General features: G+C 37.2%; 1 protein-coding gene across 4 annotated transcripts in view; it reads right to left on the reverse strand.

Moving 5' to 3' along the window:
- Window positions 1-27,674, reverse strand: part of MBTD1 (mbt domain containing 1) — a 59,854-nt gene that overhangs the window by 13,787 nt on the left and 18,393 nt on the right. For all 4 annotated transcript variants that reach the window (XM_070740039.1, XM_070740036.1, XM_070740038.1 and 1 more), the window contains exons 6-15: window positions 22,880-22,997; window positions 22,122-22,256; window positions 21,732-21,820; window positions 20,380-20,614; window positions 20,084-20,139; window positions 15,955-16,059; window positions 14,966-15,113; window positions 12,914-12,996; window positions 8,684-8,918; window positions 3,705-3,782 (exon numbers count right to left, since the gene is read on the reverse strand). In XM_070740039.1, coding sequence (XP_070596140.1) covers window positions 3,705-3,782; window positions 8,684-8,918; window positions 12,914-12,996; window positions 14,966-15,113; window positions 15,955-16,059; window positions 20,084-20,139; window positions 20,380-20,614; window positions 21,732-21,820; window positions 22,122-22,256; window positions 22,880-22,997 — 1,282 coding nt within the window. The remainder of the gene's footprint in view (window positions 1-3,704; window positions 3,783-8,683; window positions 8,919-12,913; window positions 12,997-14,965; window positions 15,114-15,954; window positions 16,060-20,083; window positions 20,140-20,379; window positions 20,615-21,731; window positions 21,821-22,121; window positions 22,257-22,879; window positions 22,998-27,674) is intronic.

Below are 27,674 nucleotides of genomic sequence, written 5' to 3' on the forward strand. Positions count from 1 at the left end.
GCTGCTCGACAAACTGACAGGCTTCTTTCCAACTGGTATCTTCCTCTCTAAACATCAAGTCAAACTAAAGTAAAACACTTATATCAGTGCATTAAGATAATGCAAGACTAAGCACTCACTGAGAACGGCCTCCACTTGGTGCTTCTCTGTGTAGGTCCTAATCTCCATCAATGGGGGTTCACTTAGAAGTTTACTCTGGTGATTTGTGGCAAAATCAAAATATTTTACAAGGCATTCTTCTATTGCAGTGTGTTATATATTCCTCTTTACTTACATCTCTAACAAAAAACTATTTAATTTTCATACATCACCCATATCAGTATTTCTCAACCTTGGCAACCTTAAGATGAGTGAACTTAAACTCCCAGCATTCCCCACGCAGCATAAGTTGAAGTCCACTCATATTAAAGTTGTCAAGGTTGAGAAACACTGACCTATATCTCTGATTTAGCAGTGGTGTTAAAAGTGACAAACCAATTATAACTTCAGATATAAAGACATTCTTGTGCCTTTTAAATGCTCTCAGAATAGTATAAACAAGGAACTAGGGTCATAACAAAGATTGCTATCGGTATCAATTAAGTGATGTGTAATATGAGCAATAATTATAGTCTTAATCAAGAAAATCACATATATCTGTATAATTGTATCTGTCCATAGTCTGTTTTGAGGCAGACTAGACAAATTCATTACTACATAGAATAATTGTCTAAACCATGGGTAGGCAAAGTTGGCTCTTCTATGACTTGTGGGCTTCAACTCCCATAATTCCTGAGTCTATCATGCTAGCTCAGGAATTCTTGGAGTTGAAGTCCGCAAGTCATAGAAGAGCCAACTTTGCCTACCCCTGGTCTAAATAATTGGAATGTGAAAGAGTAAGAAAAGTATTAAGATACGTATTTGGTAGTGAAATTAAAATTGAGGATGTTGCTCTTACTCATTTGCCCTTTAATTGAAACTGGCTTCATGCCACGAAGAGCTAAAACATACAGATCCCAAAGAGATATCTTGAATTTTAGTTTTTAGATTCCAAAGTCGAGATGTACAAAATTGGAATGGGACTGTCAGCATAGTGCTAAGTCAAGTATCATCCCCCCCAAGTATTTTTGCAAAAGCCAGCTTTACAGAAATTACTTGTTCACTTATGCTCTGGATTCATGTATCTTTTAATTTGTAATCTCAAAGGTGTTTAGGGTGTCTGGGAACAATATTCTTATTGCAGAGCTTATGACCTTTGATTATAAGGGGAACAACAAGGCATGGTTAGCAAGGCTGAAGGACGTCATTCCTTCTTGCACTGCTTGGTATAAAAGAATCAGAGTTATAAATTCCAGATTAAAACCGTTTTAAGCTAAACCCTTAATGTAATTATTACAACATTTGAATGAATTTTTAGTGGCTGTACCAGTGACAAGGGATCTATTTTTTAAACCAACTCCAACCATAGCACAACTACAACATCTAAAATTTTGCTACCCTAAAATCAATTCCATATAAAATTGTTCCATATGGATCAACGTTCATGCCAATATGAGAATTATCCATAGGTTGTCTGCATTACATGACAGTAAAATTTTGAAGGACTGCCTGCCTGCCCGCCTAAATTACATGTTACACCGCTGGCATCCCAGCTAAACTGTATTTCACTGAGAGAGTATGCATTTGTATTTCAGCTGGAAGGTGCCCTCATGCTTACAAATCTGAGTCACAATATAGTTTTATTGTTTTGGATCTTTGATATGATTACTTTGAAATAAAGTTCATATTCTGCAAACATTTATGTACTACAACTGGAGTGAACAAAAGGCATTTAACCTATATCAGACTTAAATATTGTGAGGATCATTGTTAGAAAACAATAATGAAGGCGTTAGGGTTATAACTTCCATCTTCAGTGCAGAAAATATATCTGCCAGTTAGTAACAGGACATAATTTTTTGGTTTTAATTAATTTTACTTCCAAGAACCCAAAATATTTTCCCCTATCTTCTGTACTCCAAATGTGATGGTACTGAAGTCTCAAAATTCCAATACTGGACAGAAGTCTTGAAAACTGTACTCCTAATACAACTGGAGGACATCAGATTAGGAATGTATGATCAAGGCAGTTTTCAACATGCTCTTGAAATCTAATATATTTTTATAATTATTATTAATAATTAATAATTATTTTTATAATTATTACAAATGTTTCAGTTTCAATCATAGCATATTTAATGCTTACAAGTATATAAAATTAAATTTATTATAAAATCATTCAAGTGGCTTTCTTAAAAATATGAATTTAAATACAGCTTCTTAATGAATGCTAATAAATGAATAAAGATTATTCTACTTTTTACTGAATTTTTTTTGCAGTGTAATCTCATGCACATCTATTCCAAAATTAGAGGGGCAGCATACAAATCTAATAAATAAATAAATAAAATTACGGTAAGTCCCCCTGGCCTAGTTTGCAGTTAACACTCGGTTTGCCATACAACAATTGTAGAACTTAGAAATGATACAATTTACTTCTTCTCTCCTGATTTACTGAAAAGATACTCATTATGTCCAAAATAGAATAAGTAGCATCACATTATCCCTAAATTAGGAAATAGGAACTTATTCTATGTTGACGTTTGTGAAGTATCACAAACATGATCAATAAACTTGCTTATTCTGTATGCCATCTGAAATGAAGGTGGATTTATTTTCAGAGATGAACAAGGCTGCCAGCACAAGCATTTACTTATTTATTTGTAATGCAGCCTTATTATTTTTACATGTAAGTCAAGGCAGTGAACATTCACTATACCTTCTTCCTATTTTCCTCACAACAACAAGGTGAGGTGAGTTGGGCTGAGAGAATGCGACTGGCCCAAGGTCAAGTAGCTGGCTTTCATGGCTAATGCCAGACTAGAATTCACAATCTTCTGCTTTCTAGCCTGACGCCTTAACCACTAGACCAAAATATCTCTAGAATTTCAATTAAAATTCAGTGAAGGCTACTCAGGTTGAAATTAAAGTATAATCATGAGGATCAAGCCATTAAGAAAAAAAAACTTTATATATGTATTTCTATTCAAAACATAGTTTTAAATTAAAATTTAACCAGGCTCATATAACTTCATAGCAGGTTTACCTATGAGGGAAGTCTTTTCAGATTTAACTTCATACATCAATCTTGCTGGCTTTTTAAAATGCCACCAAAAATGCTCATCTTTTAAGATGAGATACCAGTATGAAGACCAAATGGAACAATACAGTAAAAAAAAAATTGAGGTTAATGTCAATGCAGGCAAAGAAATATTGACATAAATTTCCTCTTTAATAAAAAAATTTCTTCAACAAAAAGTATATATGTTCAACTGTCACTCCACACAACTTGCCCATCTTTTTATTTTAAAATGCTCTTTATTTGGCTTTAAGCAGGCTTTGTGTAAAGTTGAAGAGACTACAATAATTTTGTACTTTTATGAAAAAGCTAGATCAATAACGTATTTAATCCATCTTAATTTTATTTCAAATCTGATCAGAAGGAATCAAAATAAACTGTCACAGTATAAAAATAATGTATCTTATTGCAATTTCCTTTGTGTCATAGTGGATATCTACATTTGAAAGCTATTTTCCCCAAACAGCATTTACACACAAAAATGTCCTGAGAGAAAGCGACAGATTTTTAATGTAGAGTTTTAAGAAAAATCAGTTCTGTTACCCACTTTTCTTGTGTCCTTTGTACTGCTGTGATTTAGACTTTTTCTTCTGTTTTGATGAACTTGATTGGCTATCTCTTGAAGCTGAAATTTAAAAGAAGATACTGCTTTAACACAACTTTATAGCATATTTCATAGTAGTTAGAAAACAGATAAAATGCTCTGGCCAATAAAGATACTATAGGACGCACTTATATGCAATGTAGTTTAATGCCTACTCAAAGAGTGAACAGCTTCTTTTAATGATGCACATTAATATTCTGACTAGTTAACAAGAATATTTCAGGTGAAAATTAAAAACTGGTTTGGGCAAGAGAAAAAAAAATTACTTTTCTAATCAGACAAAATTAAAGCCTATTAGGAAATTTTTACTTTATACATAATTATGTTAATTTACAAAACTTTTGAATTGTATATATTTATGTGACCAGTACATTGTATATCTACATTGTATCTATTGTACATCCTTTCTACTTAGATTATACAGGTAGTCCTTGACTTACAACCAGTCACAGTGAAACTCTGCACCCTTTCGTGCTCACATGATTATGACCTGGGTGCTCAGCAACCTATTTGAAGTTAACAATGGTTGCCAAGCACACTACAATCATGTGACCACCATCTGCAATCTTCTCTGCTTGTCTTTTTTTTTTTCTCAGAAAGTCAATGGAAAAGCTGGAAAAGAAAATTGCAAGCTTCTGCTACCTGCCAAAGGACTTTCCCTCCCCTCCATTCATGATGGTGGTGGACCAATCCTTGATAGGCTGTAGAAACTGCTTTCTTCAGCTCAAACAAATTCCCTTCCACACACAGTAGGGAGAGGAAAACTTGTGCTCTGCCTAGAGATGTGAAACAGGATCTTCACAATTCCAGGCTTGTTTTTCCAATCCAGCATACCAGTTCCCTTCCGTGCACAGAGGGAAGCTACCTGCGCACCCTTGACAGGCACTCTTTCGCTTTGTTTGCTTAACAAACCATAAGTGGAAGAGCCAAGATTGCAGTTGTTGAGCGAAGCAGTCAGTTGGATATTTCGCTGAAACAACTGCTGCCTTCAATGAACAAGAAATCCAGTTCCAATTGCAGTTATAAATCGAGGACTACCTGTGATAGAGAGCAATTTTGATTGGATCACACTGGTACTAAGACACACAATTGCAGTGCAAGAGGAAAGAGCAAAAATCAATCAGAAGTCAGAATGCTGGAATAGATGGTAAAAAGTGCATGCACTACAATTCAATCGGAAGATAATAAACTGTGAAGGAAAAGCATTCAAGCAGAAATACTACACCACAGGGAAGTACAAAATTCTGTAGTCTGATCACAGATTACATTCCATGTTCACTAGAACATCCTTCCAGATCTGGGCAGCCTGGACACAGTTTATTGTTTCCTGAAAGTGTTTTTTCCCCTCCAGAACAGACCATGGTTTACTGTGTTCCAGATACAGATATAAATCACAGCCTGTTCCAAAAAATTCCTTTGCAAGAATGATTAATCCATTTCTGGAATTACGGTATCAATGTATTTTGTAGAACGTCAGAATATTCATAATCAAACACTGGAGCTTTGTGGCACACAAATAGTACATAACAAAGCTGTAAGCAGAAAGTATAGTAGTAAATGCAACAATAGTTGGGGAATGCAAACTCATTTTGAAAATAGCAAAAGCAACAGCATTCCATTCTTCATCATGGTCTCTTTGCAACAGCCATATGGGTAGTACATCTCCATATGGGTGGTACATCTCCATATGGGTGGTACATCTCCTTCAGCTATGGATAATTTTTGTCAGAAGCTATGCCTTGTACTATACAAATCCCTGGGCATAGTTCTCCCTTCCAGTTAATTTTCAATTGTCATAATAGCAATTACCTTTTTAAACACTGCTGGGGAAAAAAGACATAATTTCTCTTTTAATTATTTGCCAACATATTCTATCCATCTTTTAGGTTTATCATTAACAACATTTTATTTCTTCCTTATTTCGTTACAGATTTAAGAGAACCCAAATTACCATATCCAAAAAAAATGAGTATTTATGAGATGAGTACCAATCCTACTACATAATAAATTAAAAGATCTGAATTAATAGAAACATAGAAGTCTGACGGCAGAAAAAGACCTCATGGTCCATCTAGTCTGCCCTTATACTATTTTCTGTATTTTATCTTAGGATGGATATATGTTTATCCCAGGCATGTTTAAATTCAGTTACTGTGGATTTATCTACCACGTCTGCTGGAAGTTTGTTCCAAGGATCTACTACTCTTTCAGTAAAATAATATTTTCTCATGTTGCTTTTGATCTTTCCCCCAACTAACTTCACATTGTGTCCCCTTGTTCTTGTGTTCACTTTCCTATTAAAAACACTTCCCTCCTGAACCTTATTTAACCCTTTAATATATTTAAATGTTTCGATCATGTCCCCCCTTTTCCTTCTGTCCTCCAGACTATACAGATTGAGTTCATTAAGTCTTTCCTGATACGTTTTATGCTTAAGACCTTCCACCATTCTTGTAGCCCGTCTTTGGACCCGTTCAATTTTGTCAATATCTTTTTGTAGGTGAGGTCTCCAGAACTGAACACAGTATTCCAAATGTGGTCTCACCAGCATTCTATATAGCGGGATCATAATCTCCCTCTTCCTGCTTGTTATACCTCTAGCTATGCAGCCAAGCATCCTACTTGCTTTCCCTACCGCCTGACTGCACTGTTCACCCATTTTGAGACTGTCAGAAATCATTACCCCTAAATCCTTTTCTTTTGAAGTATTTGCTAACACAGAACTGCCAATACAATACTCAGACTGAGGATTCCTTTTCCCCAAGTGCATTATTTTACATTTGGAAACATTAAACTGCAGTTTCCATTGCTTTGACCATTTATCTAGTAAAGCTAAATCATTTACCATATTACAGACCCCTCCAGGAATATCAACCCTATTGCACACTTTAGAGTCATCGGCAAATAGGCAAACTTTCCCTACCAAACCTTCCCCTATGTCACTCACAAACATATTAAAAAGAATAGGACCCAGAACAGACCCTTGTGGCACACCGCTTGTAACCTGACTCTGCTCAGAATACTCGCCATTAACAATAACTCTCTGATGTCTATGCTTCAGCCAGCTGCAAATCCATTGAACTATCCAGGGATTAAGTCCAATCTTCACTAATTTATCTATCAGCTCTTTATGTGGAACCATATCAAAGGCTTTGCTGAAGTCCAGGTAGGCAATATCCACGGCACCACCTTCATCCAACACCTTTGTGACATAGTCAAAGAAATCAATGAGATTAGTCTGACATGATTTGCCTTCAGTAAAGCCATGCTGATTTGGGTCCAATAAGTTATTGTTTTTTAGGTGCTGATTTATCCATCATTTTAACTACAACTGATGTCAAGCTAACTGGCCTGTAGTTACCAGCTTCTTCTCTACTGCCCTTCTTGTGAATAGGCACAACACTGGCCATTCTCCAATCCTCAGGAACTTCTCCTGTTAACAAGGATTGGTTAAACAAATCAGTCAGGGGGGTAGTAATGACAGATCTGAGTTCTTTAAGAACTCTGGGGTGGATGCCATCTGGACCCATTGCCTTATTTATCTTTAATCGTTCAAGTTCTTCTAAGACATCGGCTTCTAAGATCACTGGAGCTGAATCCGTACAGCTGGAAGCAATGCTATATCCCTCTATAGTATTATTTTTTACGGTGTCTTTTGAGAAAACTGAACAGAAGTAGCTATTGAAATGGTCAGCGATCTCCTTATTCCCATTAATGCATGTATTATTCCCGGTACTAAGTTTCATGATGCCGCAGTTTTTCTTCTTCTTATCACTAATATATCTGAAGAAGGTTTTATCCCCCTTCTTTACAGATTTGGCAATTTCTTCCTCTTTTGAGGCTTTAGCAGCATATATTATCTGTTTCGCCTCCTTCTGTCTCATTTTATACACCTCCCTATCAGCTATACTTCCAGACTCTTTATACCTCCTATAGGCAGCCTTTTTTTCATTGACTATAGCCCTTACATCATTGCTAAACCATAGCGGTTTCTTCTTCCTTTTACCTTTAGTTATTTGTCTTACATACAGTCCAGTGGCTTTTAAGATGGCCTTTTTTAATAATGGAAGGAACAGCAAACTTGAAACCAGGTAGTAGTATAAAGATATTTTGAACTAAACCTATACTGTATATCTATGCAAACGCTATTATAAACAAATATATTGTAACACATTTTAGTAAAACAAATTCTTAGTCTTTAAGCATACCATATTTTTCAGAGTATAAGGCACACCTTTTTCTCCCCTAAAAGAGGGTGGAAATGTCAGTGCATCTTATACACCAAATACAGCCATTTTTGGCCTCCCGAAGCCCCTCCCACCCATCCCATTTGCAAAAAATGGGTCTACTTTTTACAAAAATGGGGTGTGCAGAGGGCTTGGGAGGCCTGCAGAGTGCTCCTGGGGGCTGGAGGAAGGCAAAACACCCCCATTTTTGCAGGAAAACGGGAGCATTTTTGCCTTCCCCTAGCCCCAAGATCTCCCAAACCCTGTACACATCCCATTTTTGCAAGAAACAGGTGAACAATGGGCCATTCTTCACAAAAAAGGGGTGTTTTTGCCTTCTCCTAGCACCAGGAGCATTCTGTAGGCTTCCCAAACCCTCTGTGTACCCCATTTTTTACAAAAACAAGTCAAAAATGGGTTCATTTTTTTTTTTAAAAAAAGGGGTATGCAGAGGCTTGCAGAGTACTCTTGGAGGCCAGGGAGTGAAAAACTTTTTTTTCTTACTATAAGCTATAAGAACATTTTGTAGAAAGATCAAATTAGATCAGGCAATTCTGAGTTACTAACCAAATGTCTGAGATGACTGAGGCAGTTGGAAACTTGGCAGAATTTCAAAAATAAAGATCAAATTATTGCTGTAATAATCTGCTAAATATCAGAAATGGAAGATTCTTAAAAAGACCAAGAGTAACTTACATTGCGATGCAGGAGGCTGTAGCTGGTAACCTGTTAACTGACACCACCCTACAGGATAGAGGTCAGGAGATTCACAGTCTACCCACTGGTCATATTCATCCTCCCAGCCATCAAAATGTATCCTCAAGAGACGATGGATTATGCGAGTTACTGTGGCCACACATACTAAACGAGGTTCCATGAGATCCACAGCTTCCAGTTTCATTGCAACGTGAAACCCATGGTTTGGGACTTCCTGTAACAGGGAAATAACCAAATTTATTACACCAGGTGGATTTGTATATCATCCAAGACTTTATTTGTTAACTATGGTTTCTTGAATAAACAAGCACCCTATGGGTTTCCATTATCATATTAAGCCTTAAAGACTATTTACAATCCATTGTGTCCGAGTTCATATAAAGTGCAGAATCCCCACCAAACAAGCCACATAATGGCTTAATGCGATGGAATCCAGTCATTATTTGTGAAAATCAAACCTTTACTATAAAAATAGCCACAGAAAAATTGCCTTCCCATCTTAGTCATTCTCTCCATAGTTTGTGGACATACTTGCTGTTCTGATATTAAACAAGCAATGTTTTGGTGATCACAGACACAGATTATCTGACACTGATTCATGTTTATGTAATAGAGATAAATGGGACACAAATATATACACAAATTATGAACTTGCACATTTAGGATAAATATGTTCTGAAAAAGATATCAAAGGTGAAAAATCTCTTTCCAAAAGATTTCTGGGAAAAGGGCTTGTCTCTCTTCTGAAGTTACAACAATCTGATCTTAAGGGATTTTAAGTACCATATTTGAAAAACAGAGTATAAGACACACCTTTTTACCCCCCAAAAGAGGGTGCATCTTAAACACCAAATATAGCCCCACCCAGCCGGCCATCCCCACTCTTTGGCTTCTACCTCCCAGCAATTTACCTCCATGCAGCAAACAGAACAGAATCTGTTAAGCCAAGCAACTCTTTATCAGCTTCCCTACTCTCAGCTGACTGAGGCTGCAAGGGAAGCAGCTGCTAAAATGAAAGTGAAACTAAAGTGCAGCTTCAGCTGCAAGGAGGCAAATTGGGAGCTTTTATTTTCTTGTTCTAATCAGTTGCTGAATCTGGATGCAAGGAGGTAGGTAATAACTATAAATCTATAGAATGCTCAAATTATTAGACTTATTTTTAAAGACTGCTTTATTATTGTTCTACACAACTTAACAAAATGAAGCTTTTTAAAATAAATGCTTGATCTGAAGAGAACCAGTGCTATTGTATCTTCTTTTAAATAATAAGATAATAATGTATACTTCCAGAAAGCCACATCCGTTTTAAAGATCTGTAAAAGTACAATCTGTATTGTAATAGTGTTCTGTATTAGTATTAAGATAAGGCAGCTGAGTTAAACCCTGACTTAGTCATCTTTGGAGTAGATCTATTTAAATAATTGGGAGGAGTTAGTGTGACTACATTTAAGAAAACTTTCTGGGATTAATATAATGCATAATGTACATTTCTCCAATTTTTTGCTATTTCTATGGGTCAGGCACACATGCACAGAAATACACAGCAAACAATGTACAGTAGACCCCCGCTCGTTGCGAGGGTTCCGTTCCAGGACCCCCCGCAACGAGCGGGTTTTCGCGAAGTAGCGCTGCGGAAGTAAAAACACCATCTGCGCATGTGCAGATGACGTTTTTACTCCCACAGCGCTAGCGAGGAGCCGAAGATTGGGGGCGGGGCGGCTGTTTGCCGCCGGCATGGAGGGCTTCCTAGCAGCCCCCCAAACCCGGGTTGGGGGTCCGGGGGGCGCTGGCTCTCGGCGCTTTCGAGCGGCAAGGAACGGCTTGTCTCGGCGCTTTCGAGCTCACCGGACTCAGCTCGAAAGCGCCGAGACAAGCCGTTCCTTGCCGCTTGCTATCGGCGCTTTTGAGCTGAGTCCGGAAGCGAATTCTCTTCCGGACTCAGCTCAAAACCGCCGATAGCAAGCGGCAAGGAACGGCTTGTCTCGGCGCTTTCGAGCTCACCGGACTCAGCTCGAAAGCGCCGAGACAAGCCGTTCCTTGCCGCTTGCTATCGGCGCTTTTGAGCTGAGTCCGGGAGCGAATTCGCTCCCGGACTCAGCTCAAAAGCGGCGAGAATGAACGGCGTGGGCGGGCGAAGGGCGGGCGGCAGCGAGGAGTTTGCGTGGGCGGTGGGGAAACTCCTCGCTGACGCCAGCAAGAGGGGGAAGACCCAGGGAAGCCGCTGCCATCTACGCATGCGTGCCCGGCACGCATGCGTAGATGGTATTTTTGACTTCCGGGTTGAAAAATAGCGAAGTACCCTGTTCGCAATGGTTGGGGACGCAATAAACGGGGGATCACTGTATATCATCTTTGATATTTGCTGTTTGGCAAATTGTTGAGAAGCAAATTGTTGCTCCCCCAAAACTAAGGGGCGTCCTGTACTCCAGTGAGACTTATACTCCAAAAAATAAGGTATTTCCAATATTTTCAGCCATTTTCATTTAGTCAGTATATTCAGTCAAGCAGTCTTACTGCATATTTGTAACTACACCAATTTTATCCCTTCATATTACTCCTTGAATTTGCAATGTTTTGGGAAGCAGAAGCACACAAGAAAAAGTATGGTGAACTCGGACATACTTTTACCATTAAAGTTAATATGAGATTGCTATGGAAAGCTTGTTTGCTGGATAGTTACATTTTTGTGCAGGACTGAATTATATGGTATATGCATGTAATAAGCAAATAGGCTTAGAATATAAATGGAACCCAAACAATATATGAGACATTAGTAGGAATTCTTAAATATACCAATATAAAAACAAGTTACAAAATGTATAATGTCCACTTTCTAGAACACCAAGACTGTATATATTATTAAATAATATGTTCAATGTAGGCCAAAGCAATAGTTCAGATGAGGTTGCACTTCCCCAGACTGATGCACAGCTTTGGGGGTGGGAGGGGTGTGTGTTGCTCCTAGACTCAGAGGTCCTGCTTGGTGAGCAGTCATGGCTAGGGGGATCTTGCATAGATTCATCTTATGTATCAACTGTGCTTTTTCCTGCCCTTCCAGTCACCTCCTGTCTGGATTACTGCTATGCACTTTACATGGGACCACACCTGAAGACTATTCAGAAACGGCAACTGGTCTAGAACACAGTATGGCAGCAGTAGTTTCATGCTTATTGGATGATTGAGACATTTTTAAAGGCTAGCAGTTTAATTGTGCTAAAGATATAAAATGATGGAGTGAATACCTATCCATATGGTAAGTATTTGCTTCACTATTGTCTTATTTTGCTATAAAATACACAAACCTGTTTTTATAGTTATAGGAGGAGTAATTTGGTTTAAGTATGCGAACATGATTTTGAATTATGAATAAAACATTTGGTATTTCTCACTGCATGTGCAACTATGGATTGGGGCACAATAAAAAGATCACATTTTTAATGATGAAAAGATTTACAAGTGTGGGTTTATTATATCTGGTTTCTTTATAAACCAGTTCTTTTTTAATAGAGAATACTATACTTCATAACAGCCATATATGTCCATTCTTCAGAGATCTCATGTGAGCCTTGTAAAGGAAGCAAATGCTTTAAAGCTTCAAGATGTAATGCTTTACAAAAATACTTTACTTTAGAAAATTCTATCTAGTGACTTCGTGCGCACCTTCATGAACTTTGTCATTAACTCCTTGCAGAATTATTTCATTTCTTTCTTTAATAGCCTGCATTCTTCATAATCCTCTAACCAAATCCTAACTCGATCTGGCCTGCTTAACTTTCCCATTAATCCCCATTTAATCAGGAAACTCCTAAATGATATAGACTGAGGACTGTCTCTCAGTTAATTGTTATGAGAATTGGAGGGCTCGGGAAAAAGACAGATGCAAACATACTAAGAATCACTGTGTTCAATTCAAAATCCCTATTCAGACAAAACTTATTCATATTCCATAAAATAATCCCAATTGACTTTCTGGAGTTATTAGAGTGTCATGTTATGTTATATTTCCATTCAATAAACATGTTTCATGATTTAAAACATATATGCCAAATTATTGAAAAAGTATTATACCACACACAAATTGTCTTTTCCATTGTTAAAACATTAATTAATTAATTAATATACAATTTATGGCTCATGTAGGAGAGACAGAAAATAAATAACTATAGTAATGTTACAATGATCAAATTTCTGGTCTGTATTCCAGCTTACCTTGTTAAAAAATTTGACAGGGGCTGCTATTGAACCTGTTTCCCTGAGGTAGTCAAACCATTTGAAAGGTAGTTTTGCATAACCTACAAGTAAATAATTATTAATATCACAACACTGTAAGGAAATATTCCAATCCTAAATAAAATACATATGTACTACTATGTTTTTGTTGATGTCCTATGATACAATTTTGAGATTCATAAAATAAAAACTTTAAAATGCAGGAAGAATACAAACTGTTAAAAATAAAGTCACAATTAAAATGTATTTTTATCAGTGAGATACTAGAAAAATTATTTCAAGGACTCTAGTGCCAACCCCCCCCCCCCCTTAAAGGCTGCTATACAAACCTCTTTGTTCGATAACCAAAGAAACAGAAAGCCCTCTTCCAAAGAGTTTTTAGCCTGTCTTCATATGTGGGCAACAGTTGAAGCAAAGCCTTTAAAGCTGAGCATTCATACGTACGGTATTTTCCAGCGTATAAGACGAGTCTTATACTCTGAATGCAGCTTTTTTCGAAGCTTTTTTCCCCAGCCCTAACTAGATGCTAATTATCTTCCCAGCTCTTATCTTGCAGGTTCTTTCACTGTTACTGTCTGCGAAGAATGTTTTACAAGCTCTAAGTCTTTGCAGTTTTTGTTTCATTACTCTAACTTGCTCCAAGTAAGTTTCTTTCCAGCCCTAACCAGGTGCTAACAATCTTCCCAGCTCTTATCTTGCAAGTTCTTTCATTGTTACTCTCTGTGAAGAATGTTTTCCAAACCGTCTTTGATTTTTTTTTCCATTCTCTATTTGCTCCAAATGTTTCTTTCCAGCCCTAGCCAGATGCTAGTGGTGTTCCCAGCTCTTATTCGCTTGCAAGCTCTTTCATGGTTACTCTCTGCAAAGAAGAATGTTTTCCAAGCTCTAAGTCTGTGCAGGGCTTTTTCCATTGCTCTACTTGCTCAGACTGTTTCTTTCCAGGTGCTAATGATGTTCACAGCTCTTACTGGCTTGCAAGCTCTTTCATTGTTAGTCTCTCAGAATAATTTTTTTAAAGCCCTTAACCAGGGGATAAAATAATGATGTTCCCAGCTCTTACCCACTTGCAAGCTCTTTCACTGTTACTCTCTGTGAATAATGTTTTCCAAACCCTGTCTTTGTAGGTTTTTTAATTGTTCTACTTGCTCCGAAATGTTTCTTTCCAGCCCTAACCAGATGCTAACAATGTTTCCAGCTCTTACCAGCTTGTAAGATCTTTCATTGTTACTCTGCTAAGAATGTTTTCCAAGCCCTAAGTCTTTGCAGGGTTTTTTTCATTGCTCTAACTTGCTCCACATTTTTCTTTATAGCCCTAACCAGGTGCTAACAATGTTCCCAGCTCTTACCAGCTTGTAAGATCTTTCATTGTTACTCTGCTAAGAATGTTTTCCAAGCCCTAAGTCTTTGCAGGGTTTTTTTCATTGCTCTAACTTGCTCCACATTTTTCTTTATAGCCCTAACCAGGTGCTAACAATGTTTCCAGCTCTTACCAGCTTGTAAGATCTTTCATTGTTACTCTGCTAAGAATGTTTTCCAAGCCCTAAGTCTTTGCAGGGTTTTTTTCATTGCTCTAACTTGCTCCACATTTTTCTTTATAGCCCTAACCAGGTGCTAACAATGTTCCCAGCTCTTACCAGCTTGCAAGATCTTTCACTGTTATTCTCTCCAAATAAGGGTTTTAAAAACTCTTTTAAAAAACTCTTTTAAACAATTAAGGAAAAGCCACACTATATTAGTCCAGCATTTCTTTTGAAATTAAACACAATAGCAGCAGAGTAATTCCTTTAGGCCTTTAGTCTGTAAAGTCCTTGGAGGAAGCAAGGCAAAGAAAGAAAATGATACATCCAAACCAAGTCCTCCACAAAAGCAGTTGTAAGAAATCATTTTTCTGCTCAACTGCTGGCTAAGCAACTTCAGACTATCTCTGGAGGAAAGGACAAATGTTTACAAGCCAATGTATGGAGTATTAGTCCACAAAAAAATTCAAAATGTGTTTGCATATATACATATAAAACAAGAAAACATGAATACCTCGGGGTGGAGTAAGTTCTATCATGTTAATTTCACAGAAACCAACAGGGAATATAGAAGGTGAGGTTGCATGGTAACAAAACCAGTCAGACCCATCAGCTGCCTCAGATCCATCAATCCCAATCATAAGATACCCATCTGCTAATACCTAGAATTAAATGTAGAAAATTAATACAAAGCAGTGCAAGGTGGAAAAAGGAGAAGTGATAGGTAATTCAGCTGCCACAGAGTTTGAAACATAATGAGAATTTTTCATTAGATTTCTCAAAACATCCTGGTGGCATTAAACCATAAAGTCTCCCTTTAGTCAAGCTTAATTCCTAGTGACATGAACACATGTGCTGTTTTCTTAACAATGATACAAAATGCTGTTCTGACTTCCCAATCTAATCCACTGCCCTATGACTTCTTATTGACCACCCAGCTTAAATGGACAACTTTGTAACTTTTTTCAAGATCAATCATGATTAACTAAGCATATATTGGTACAAAAGACTCTGGTTTTGATATGGGGTACAAATAATCCACCAGCTACTGTAGTTCCAAGTTCAGCTCCTTTGTATAAATAGCCCATATGTTAGGCAATCGGTCCATATAATCTGTAGTGTTGTCATCTTATGGCCTCCTTTTAACACACATGGAAATTAATATAATATTAATATAATATATAATATTAGGTAGAATTACAACAGGTGTGTCCCACTTTGGGCTCACAGGCTACATGCAGCCCTAAACAGCTAGTAATGCAGTCCGACATGATCATACACTTTCATTATGTGATTTATATATATTTATTTCATAATTTATATGCAGCCCAAGACAATTCCTCCTCACGCAATGCAACCCAGACAAGCCAAAAGGTTGGACACCCATGATTTAGAATATTAAATACACAATTATTAAAATACATTTTTTTGTAGAGGGAAAAATGGCCCTTAACAGCTGCCTCCAGCTCACATTCCTCTACAAGATAAGTTAATTATCTTTACCTTTCTAATTGTTGCCACACATATAGCAGAAAGATTTAATGGATCTATGGCTTCCAATTTCATCCCCTCTTTGAACCATTCTCCACTGGATTCAGCTTCTTTTACCTAAAAATACCCATAGTACACATTGATATGTGGCAAAAAAACAAAAAAACCCCTCCAGACCAAAACAATTGTTAAAACATTATTTTCTATGCAGAGTATTCAGTCTTTCTGTATGCCTTTTTATGTATGTATTTTAGATGCATCAAGTAATGTGAGAAAATATTATTTTACTGAAAGAGTAGTAGATGCTTGGAACAAACTTCCAGCAGACATGGTCGGTAAATCCACAGTAACTGAATTTAAACATGCCTGGGATAAACATATATCCATCCTAAGATAAAATACAAAAAATAGTATAAGGGCAGACTAGATGGACCGTGAGGCCTTTTTCTGCCATCAATCTTCTATGGTTCTATTTTCAGATGCAAATTCATTTCTCTTTTTTATTTATTCTATTTTATTATAATAAATACTTAACACGATAAAAAAATAGGAATACAAAAAATAAGCAGTTTAAAATGTGTATATAACATTAGACTAGTGCTACATAAGTACCTTGCATTTTCAGAACATCATTTAGACTGAGTCAATATGCAATAAATAACAATAGCCATAATGTGAATCATAGTGGAGATAATTAATATACAGTAATACCTCATGATACGAACTTAATTGGTGCAAGGAGGAGGTTCGTATGACGAAAGGTTCGTAAGACGAAACATTGTTTCCCATAGGAAACAATGTAAAGTCAATTAATCCGTGCAACCAAAAAACCCCCCACAAAAAAAACGGCTTTCGGCGACTGCTGGGAAGCCGCGCGGCTGTTTTAAAAGGTGACAGCCGGGCGGCGGGGCTTCCCAGAAGCCTCCCGAACGCCGGTTCGTAACTCGAACAAAGTTCGTAAGAACAGGCAAAAATTTTCTGAACCCCGGGTTCGGTTCGGGGTGTGTGCTGGGAAGCCCCCCAGGCCGGCTGCAACCTTTTAAAACAGCCGCGGCGCTTCCCAGCTGTCTCCTGAAGCCGAACGCCAAAGCCGAACTTCCGCGTTTGGCTTTGGGAGACAGCTGGGAAGCCGCGCGGCTGTTTTAAAAGGTGACAGCCGGGCTGGGGGGCTTCCCAGCAACCTCCCAAACCGAACCCGGGGTTCAGAAAAATTTTGCCTCTTCTTACGAACTTTGTTCGAGTTACGAACCGGCGTTCGGGAGGCTTCTGGGAAGCCCCGCCGCCCGGCTGTCACCTTTTAAAACAGCCGCGCGGCTTCCCAGCAGTCTCCGAACGCCGGTTCGTAACTCGAAAAAAGTTCGTAAGAAGAGGCAAAATTTTTCTGAACCCCGGGTTCATATCACGAGTTGTTCGTAAGACGAGGGGTTCGTATCTTGAGGTACTACTGTATAATAATTCAAACAAAGGCCTAGGTATTAAAGCCTTGTGTTAAAAGAAACACAGTTCAAATGCAATGCATGTCTCTATATAGAATTATAATGCATAGATGGTTTCCAAGTTGAATTAAATCCTATATCAGACTTATTTTTCAAATAATGAAATTATTTTTTTGACAGAGATGCATATTCCCACAATTTAATTTGTCATTCTACAAAACACATTATATTGTATGTGATTTTTTTTCAAAGTTACAGGATGTAAAGAATTTGTCAGGACCCATTTTGGGTGGACTTTTCAGGCAGCCTCTTTGGGAGTGGAAGGGTTGCCTGCTACATGGATTTCATTGGCAGGAGGGCGGGTGTGGGGATTCCCTCCGGGAAACATCCCGCTCTCAAAGAGGATAGTTGGAGAAGTTCACAGCACAGGCCCAGAGATATTTTTAGTCCAGGGTGTTTGAAGCACGGAACATTTGGAACCAGGCTGGCTCCAAATACTCCATGCTAAAATCCCTTTCGCCAGACTTTTCCACCAGCATCTTTGAGAGTGCTGCCTGGCAGATAGATTTCAGCCTACTCTCTATGAAGCAGAGATGTTCTGAAAGATGCTGGTCCTAAAAAAGCCCTTTTCCCCTTTCAGAAAGATCACATTTGCTGACGAGCCAGCAAAAAGGATCTTTCTGAAATGGGTAGAAAAGCCTTTTTCTCACTTTAAAAATATCACACTTTTCTTTCTTTCTTTCTTTCTTTCTTTCTTTCTTTCTTTCTTTCTTTCTTTCTTTCTTTCTTTCTTTCTTTCTTAATTAGATTTGTATGCAGCCCCTCTCCGTAGACTCCATAGCCAGCTAGCAAATTAAATCTTTCTAAGGGAGGGGTGGGTTGGATTTCTTCTGCTTTAGAAAGATAGCATTTGCTGGTATTTTTGTAGTTCTTATCCCTTTTCAAAAATATTGTATTCTCAGGCTCTCTAGCCATAAGAAACCTAACAAATGCAGTGTTTCTGAAAGCTAGATAGGCTAGCCCTGAGATGGGAGGGGAACAGCATGGCTTTAGAGTATGAGCTTTATTATTCCAGAACAGTGCAAACATTATTTTTTTTACTTATGGACAGCAGCTGCTTGACTTCTTTCTGTTTAACACCACATGCAGTCGCTTAATGACCACACTTGGAAGATCCAAGCAGTCATGTGTCTCACTTAATGAGCATCAGGATTTGCAACTATAAAAGGCAGGCTCCATTATGAGAATCAGAGAAAGGACTACCTGTACTGAAGCAAGGGTTTATAAATGTGGGCTAATTCTTTTTCTATATTTATCCCATCCTGTTTTTATGGCGCCGAGCCAAAGATATTTATGTAAACTACCTTGGTCCCTGTCCCTCAACAGAGGCAGTGTAGAGATGAACAGGATGTAATCTAATCTGTAATCCACGTTAGACAGTTTGCTAATGTAGCTTTGAAATTTGGAACTGCAATCCTGCTCATTCTACCCTCAAAACGACGCTATAGAGCACTGCACACCAGAATAACTAGTCACAAAGATAAATTCCTTTGGTGTCCAATCACATTTGGCCAATAAAAAATCTATTTTATTCTATTCTATTCTATTCTACTCTATTCTGAAGCTTCAAGTTACTTCATTTTATTTATTTATTTGCTTTGCTTTGCTTTGCTTTGCTTTGCTTTGCTTTGCTTTGCTTTGCTTTGCTTTGCTTTGCTTTGCTTTGCTTTGCTTTGCTTTGATTTGATTTGATTTGATTTGATTTGATTTGATTTGTATGCCGCCCCTCTCCGTAGACTCAGGGCTGCTTTGCCTTTGCTATGTGTTTAATACTTTGTCTTCAAATCTTATTGGAGTAATCATTTGAAATACAGTGATACCTTGTCTTATGAACTTAATTGGTTCCTGGACTAGGTTCTTAAGGTGAAAAGTTTGTAAGATGAAACAATGTTTCCCATAGGAATCAATGGAAAAGCGATTAATACGTGCAAGCCCAAAATTCACCCAGCTGAAGCACCCGTTTTTCAGCTGCTGGGATTCCCCTGAGGCTCCCCTCTATGGAAAACCCTACCTCCAGATTTTTGTGTTTTTGCCATGCTGCAGGGAAATCCTAACATCGCAAAAACTAGTGCTTCACTGGCAACGGAAGTCCGGAGGTTGGGTTTCCCAGCGAAGGGAGCATCAGTGAAATCGCAGCATCGCAAAAACACCGAAGTCCTTGAAACCCCACTTTCGGACCTCTGTGCTTTTGTGATGCTTTGATTTCACTGAGGTTCCCCTCACTGGGAAACCCCACCTCCGGACTACCGTTGCCAGCGAAGCACCCATTTTTGCACTGCTGGGATTCCCTGCTGGGATTCCCCCGCAGCATCACAAAAACATGGAAGTCCGAAGGTGGGGTTTCTCATGGAGGGGAGTCTCAGGGGAATCAGCAGCACAAAAACAGGTGCTTCGCTGGCAACAGGAGTCTGGAGGTGGGGCATCCCAGCGGCGGCAGTGGGTTTGTAAGGTGAAAATAGTTTGTAAGAAGAGGCAAAAAAATCTTAAACCCCGGGTTTGTATCTCAAAAAGTTTGTATGATGAGGCGTTTGTAAGACGAGGTATCACTGTATTAAGTGCTGATAAACTGCACCTATTAAATTTTTACATTTTATAAAATTAATAATTTCTTCAATATAAATACAATTTCTTCTAAAATATCATACCTTAGCAAATAAATGTGAGGATGCATCAATTTGACCATCTTGCTTCTTGATTATATCTTTAAAGAGAAAGGAAAAATTTAAGTTGCCTCCTCCACTATCTGAAAATTATTATCTCCTAAAAGTATTATTAGTCAAAAATATAACTGATAAAAACTAAGTGAAACATTTTGAATGTTGATGTAAATATTAATCTAATAGCATACTTGTAGCAGAGAATGTTGTTATAATATAATTTTAAATGCCTTTGAACAGAACAAACGCTGTTCACTCAGTTTCATTGCTATATGCTAACTTACCAGATCTTTTGAATCGATGTCCTATACTCCGAGACCAACCAATAGGATGAATGAGTGGGCTGTACATATGGCACCAGAAGTCATCTGTTTTGTCCTCACTTTCTTCATACACTAGTCTTAACCTGCCTCCAATTACGCTGTCAACAATTGCTACCCGTGTTCGGCAGAGATGTGTTTTATCGACAACTTCTACTCTCATAGAAGGCTTGAAAGGATACTGCATACTTTCAGATACCTTGAAACAAGTAATTGTGCAACATTACTGCATGTGTACTTGCAAATATTTATTATCCAAAATATTATCCACAAAGGTCTGTATATGTTAAAACTAGTTTTCAGAGAATACAATAATTCCAAATGTCAATAGTGTGTGTGTGTGGGTGTGGGTGTGGGTATGGGTGGGTGTATGGGTGGATGGATGGATGATTGATAGACAGACAGACAGACAGACCAGGGGCATTAAAGCCATGTCATAGTCATGTCATGGGACTTTTTCTCTCTTTGCTAAACTGGGCGTGGGCATGGCCAGTGCATGACACATCTGGCCATGAGCTTTCTGGTAACAATCTTTTATTCAGACAATCGAGCAGTATTTCTTAAACCTCTTCCCACCTTTAAATATTATGGAGGACCCCAAAATATTTTTATTTAGGTTGTTTATATTTATTAAAATTTACCATATTAAAAACTGATGCATTTGTAAAATATTGAATTATGTAAAAAGCAATATTAAACCTATTAGATATGAACATAAATGAAAATGTTCCATGAAAAACTTTTTAACATATATTTTTTTAACAAACAGAAGAGGATATTTTGTTAAATTTTTGGAATCTTCAATATTTGACATAGTTCTGATTTTTCAGACTGCTGTGAAGGTTTTAAGGGATTGCCAGAGACCCTTGGACTTGGTTTGGATTATTAGACTAAGCAACTCTAGTTACTGCCTGTTTATGACTTAACTATCAGATTCGCAATCAACTTATTAAATGAGAAACTATTTTTTTCCAATACTGATCAACTAGAAATCAAAATAAAATTTTATTTATCTTTTTAAATACATGAAAACATTATTACTGGTCAAGCTATAGAAGCTTTGAGTTTTGATTTGCATGCTATGATTGTTTTCAACAGGTTAGTTTTTACTTAAAACACTGGATTCAGGTTTAAGTGCATGTGATGAGAAAGATAAACAGATAGGTACTTCCCTGGCTTTAGTCTTAGGGCTGTTTTCAGACTTGCAAAAATCTCTCATGCCGGATCATGGAAGACTCCCCAAACTGATTTAATTATTAATATTAACACTAGTGAGAATATTAGTCAAATTACCACACAGTTTTAGACATTCTCACCTTCTGAGAGAAGTCAGGAGGAAGAGTTTTGGCACCGGTGAGTCTTTTTACTAGAAAAGCTTTCCAATTTGTATATTTGTGTTGAATGGCTGTCAAGAAAAAAAACATGCATTATTTAAAGTTTGAATAAACAGACTCTGAATAAAAATCAAAAGTTTAATGATAACACAAATATATTATTTATTGGACAAATGCACAAAAGGTTTTGACAATTGAAAGTAATTCAAACATCTTAATACATATTATATAGTATAATATATTGTGCTCACAATTTTAACCCAGGATAGGCATTCCTCAATACAAATTTTAAAAAATTGTCTTAACACAATCACAATCAGCGCAGAGAGAATGAGATGAAAAGTTCAAAGTATTATTGCTATATTTACATACATCGTGGAGGAACTAAAGGTTTCCCACTGGTTGCACACCAACCAACTGGATGGATATCAGGTCCGCAGATGTTACACCAGAAGTCAAGACTTGAATCACCTTCAAAGCCTTCATATCTTAATAAAGCATTGTAACCTGAAATAGAGGTCGTGTGTAAGGGCGCGATATGGAGGAATACATCTGCAATATTACTCAAGACTATCGGGAGGTAGAGGTTCTCATTTTGAAACCAATCTTGAGTATCAGTACTGAAAAACATGAATATAAATGGTCTGCATATATACTCCAGTAACTATTTTAAGCTAATCACACACCAGTCTAATAGTTGTAATTATGGTCCATCAGTCTCTGAAGAATACTACAGATTCCTATCATCCTTTTCCTCCCACTTAGGACTGTATGACTGTAACTTGCTTGTATCCTAAGATTTTTATTAATATTGATTGTTTCTTCATTGCTTATTTGACCCCTATGACAATCCTACAGTGTTGTACCACATGATTCTTGACAAATCTATATTTTCTTTTATGTACACTGAGAGCATATGCACCAATACAAATTCCTTGTGTGTCCAATCACGCTTGGCCAATAAAGAATAAAGAATTCTATTCCTAAGGGATATGCCTCACTAAACAATCTAACAATTAAGACATTTAATGCTGATGATGTCCATATCTGAGAAACCTTTGAAAGAAATAATTCTTCAATCATGTTTAAGCAAATATAGTTTAAAATACATGATTATAAAAATTAATAACCTGCTAATTTCAAAATCCCAGCAATCCAAAAGACTTTGGCAGGTAAGCTGCAATCGGTGTTAGGGACTTCCACACGCACACCTTCTGAAATATCACCCCAGCATGTCCCCATAGGTGCCTGCAATGTAAATCAGAAAAATAAAAGTCACATCACAGATACACATGTGACAATTACAAACAATTCTGAAAACATACTAGCAGCAATATATTAAAGCTTACCTTTTTAAAAAAGACAGTATAGAACCATTCCTCCCTTCCCCCATTCCTTTTGACAAAGAAAACTTATTTTTTAATATGCCTCATATTTATATATTTTAAGCGTGAAGGAAAATCATGATTACTACAAAAATAAAAAGAAATCCATCCAGAGTCAAATGCAGCAAAGAATATGCGACCAAATGGGAAATCAGCATTTTTCATAATAGATTCAAGCAATGAGTAACTGAAGAAATATGTAATTTTGATATGCACAAATAATATGTGTGTTTTTCTAGCACTGCTCCAATTACTTTAAAAAGTATGTATCGGAATATGTATGCATGCATGTATATTAGCCAAATTAAAACTTTTTCTAATTGTTTTAATTAACACATTTGAAAAGTTACAAGAAATAAAATAGTTAATTATAGTTGAGATTACCTATTGCAAATTATTGCAGAGTAACTTTGTTTACAGCAAGATAAGCACTGGACATGAGAACAATTAAAAGAGTACATATACATTTTGGAAATAAGGTAAGTATGTTTGCTCACATACTTAGGTTTTCAGTGAACAAGATTCTTTTATTTGGCCTATTTCATTGCTAGTGTGATATAATTCCTTAACTGGAACTTTGGCAGTGATTCGAAACCAAAACGATCTGAAAATACAGTGGTTATTGAACCCAATGGGATTTACTTCTACATGAGAATTATACAGCTGTACCAGAAGATACAGATAAAGTAAAATGTGGATAAAAGTATAATGTTTATATAATGAATTACTGGTTTCAAAATTTTGCAGGACTTTGACAAATCTAATAATGGAGAGTTGATCATGAATCCTCAAGGGGAAAATCAAATTCAATGGATTCTTAATGGGGAAATATATGAGAGGTACTATATAAAGTTAGATCTGAATATTATTTGATGAGCTATCTATCCTTTGACTGCTTAAAAGTGCATTCTATTTTAGAGACTACAATTTTAGACAAGGTGAAAAAAAGAATAAAATACAGAAACTGAAATAGGAACCATTTTATGAAATTTTATTAAATATGTTAAGTATTTTGGAGGTTCCCAGACAGGATACTACTAGTTTCAAGACAACAGCTTCAGGCAAATTGAATACTGCAAAATAATTTCCTCATAATCATACATACAGTATTTCTTTAAGAATGTAAATCTCAGTTTTTAAGAAGTACATAGAAGCATCTGTTCTTTTACAAATGATGTTTCCATACTCCTGGTTTATTGTAGTGGTGTCAAATTGAGAGGGTAAACTGTTATGGAAATATCCACACAACAGAGTTTCTGGCAGAGACAATTTTAATACAGAAAACAAACTCAGAAGTCTTACTACAGTAACATGATTTTAAACAAAGGATATGTTACAAAAACATGCATAGTTGAAATTTCCAAAATTCCAACAACTTTAATTTCCATTCTTATTATTTGTACTTTTATTAGGTCTGTTTCAATCAAGAGATCATAGACAATAAATTACTGCTGCTCTTTCTGAAGACTAGAGCAGTCTGTCTACAGTTTATTTCTGCTCAAAAGAGATATAAAATTGAATTCATGCATATATGTGTAGTAAAGCCAGTAGAAGTAGCTATCCAATTGGCTGAGGTTTCTTATCTAATTGGTTCAGAGTCCTATAGGCATTGTGGTCATTTTTATATTCCGTTCAATTCATGACCAAAGTTTGAGGCACCAGATTTCAAAGATGTGGATTGGTATAGGGGTAACAGCAGAAAGTTAAACTTGTCCTTGTCTGTGTAAAAATAGTGGTTCAGCTAGTTCCTCCTACACCAATCCATATGGCTCTCAGTTCTGAAGAAGAAAGCCATAATGGGTATGGATCTCGTGGCCTTGAAATGATGGTATACAGTATATTTAGTATACTGTTTTCTCCTGAACACAACGTTTACTAGCAGAACCATAACTGTACAGAGAAGAACAAGTTTACCTTCCAGACTCATGAAGAAGACATCCGCATCGGGCTCCTTCCCAATAAAAGGAAGGTCTGCCTGGGCACCACTTTGATCCAGCGCACACTCTGGAGGAATTATCTGTGAGGGACAGCCGCCTTCCCTGCAAGGTAAGTTGCAATCAGGAAGGTCTTGATGGGTGAGGTCCAGATTCATGTAATGGGCTCTCCTATCCCAAAAAAGGCTGACCACATAGTATCGGAATAGGACAGCTAAGTATTAATGTTAACGGCTCAGCGTAGTAAAAATACCTGGTGGGCTCTAAAATTTCAGGGACTAATACATCTTTGATATAAAGGACCAATGAGGTATACGTGATATCTGGTCATATTTTTCAAATACGTTACCCACAACTATCAAAGGTGGGTCAGACAACAAGACATGGACAGGAAGATTTGAGACCAGATATTATACCTGACAAGAGTGTTTTTATGGGTAACAACTGAAAAAGAATGATAGATGCTATGTTGAACTTTTGGAGGATAGAATTTAATAAATAGAACTGGTGGCATGTGTAAAACATGTTTTTTTTTTAAAGAAATAGTTTCTCCTTTCTCCTCAATTGGTGAAGAACTGATAGTTGCTAATTGGATTCAAGTAGAAAAAAAAGCATACATTTCTTGTACAAAAAAACCCTTGAATTTTAAAAAGGGGAAAGGTGCCAGCAAACCATTGCCATCAATAGTTAGCTATTGAAAAAAGAAAAGTTTGTTTCCTTTAACATTACAATTTTATTAATAATTTGAAAATGAAAGAAAATAATGTTTTCAAAGGCATATACGGTATATTCAGAAACAAATTTTATGAGTAATTCCCAATTAAGAATCAACTAATTAAAAAAATTCAAATAATAATAAGAGCAACTCTCATTGTGTGCTTATTGTACCCTTATTCAGCATTCTGCACATGTAACACATATAATAAGGCCCAAGGATTAAGTAAACATTGGCAGGTTTTGCTAATAGAGTACTAAAAAGAGATTAGACCATTTAGTCTAGAGTTTGCAAAGTTGGCTCTTCTATGACTAGCTCATGTTAGCTCAGGAATTCTGGGGGTTGAAGTCCACATGTCATAAAAGAGCCAACTTTGCCTAACCCTAGTCTAGATCATCTTCTAGAGTTCATTTAGAGACTAGAGCATTTAGACTAGACCTGTAATGGTGAACCTATGGCATGTGTGCTACAAGTGGCACATGGTGCCATAATGGTGGGCATGCTCAAGTCTGGTATGCATGCACATGCTGGCCAGGTTATTTTCAGGCCCACTATGAGTTGAGAAATAGGCTTTTTCCAGCCTCTGGAGGGGGTGGAGAAGGCCTGTTTTTTGCTCTCCCCAATTCCAGAGTCTTTCTAGGAACCTAGGGAGGGTGAAAATGGCCGTCCCCATCCCCTAGAGACCTTCCGGTGGCCAGAAATGGCCCATTTCAAGTAACTTGGGAAAGAGACCATTTCTGGTCTCCGTAAGGCCTCGGGGGGGGGGGGTTTCCCGCCCTCCCCTGGCTTTAGAAAGGCTTTGAAGCTTGGAGAGAGAGGGGGGGGAACAGAACTTCCAGTCCAACGAAAGTTGGCAAACGGAACATTTCCAGCCTCCGGTGGACCTCCGGGGATTAGGGAAGGCAATTTTCACTCTTCCCAAGCTCTTAGAAAGGCTCTGAAGCATGTGGAGAGCAAAAAAATGGGTGTGCCATTGCAGGGAGGGCATGGGCGCATGCACAGGGGCGCATGGATTTATGGGTGTTTGTACATGCACGGACCCTTCTCCCGGACGTTTCTCCCCCCCCCCCCTTTTGGCACATAAACCCAAAAAGGTTTCCCATGCCATCACTGGACTAGACTATAACTGGGCTGCAGAAATATGGACAATCATTACACTGCTGCCATCTAGTGATGGTATTTTGCAACTCAGATACGTTAGTTCTAAGACAATTTTTTATGCCTATAGGTTTTTTTCATTTAAAAACTTGAAAAAATCTTCTGCAAAAAACCCACGTTTTTGTTCAAAATCCAATAAACATTTCATTCAATGGACTGTTTAGAAAGAGAAAATTAATTTTAATATTCATTAAAATCTAAACACACAAAATTTGCATCAAAGCATCACATTTAAACAATGTACCGTAATAAATAACCCATAATTTAAACTGTAGAGTGTAGGCCAGACAAAAAAATTGTCCATTGTATCAGAAGTCCACTAATCCAAGTTCTGTTAAACTAAAGGTTTATTGCACTAATCTGCAAGAAGAGAAGAAGAATCAGATATCTAAGATGGATGATTCTATTACAGTTAGTGATGAAATCTGCATTTAGTATTATGCAATAAAGTTAAGCCTGGTGAAAGTAATGGATATAAAGGAGAGTCTTGATATCTTTTTAAAACAACTGATCTATTTTCTTTCAAACTGCAGTTAAAGCAACAATAAAAAGAAAAATCTGCAATCCTTTGTGGAACATTTGAAGCAGCATATTACTACACATTATCCACATCACTGTTCAATAGACAGAAATAAAATGATATGCTGGAAGTCATTCCTTCAACCTGATTCATATACAGATGGTCCCACAAACAAGACTAAAACACACTAGTGGTTAATGTTAAATGTTAATA

The sequence above is a fragment of the Erythrolamprus reginae genome, chromosome 2 (genome assembly GCF_031021105.1).
Source record: "Erythrolamprus reginae isolate rEryReg1 chromosome 2, rEryReg1.hap1, whole genome shotgun sequence".
Lineage (NCBI taxonomy): Eukaryota > Metazoa > Chordata > Lepidosauria > Squamata > Dipsadidae > Erythrolamprus > Erythrolamprus reginae.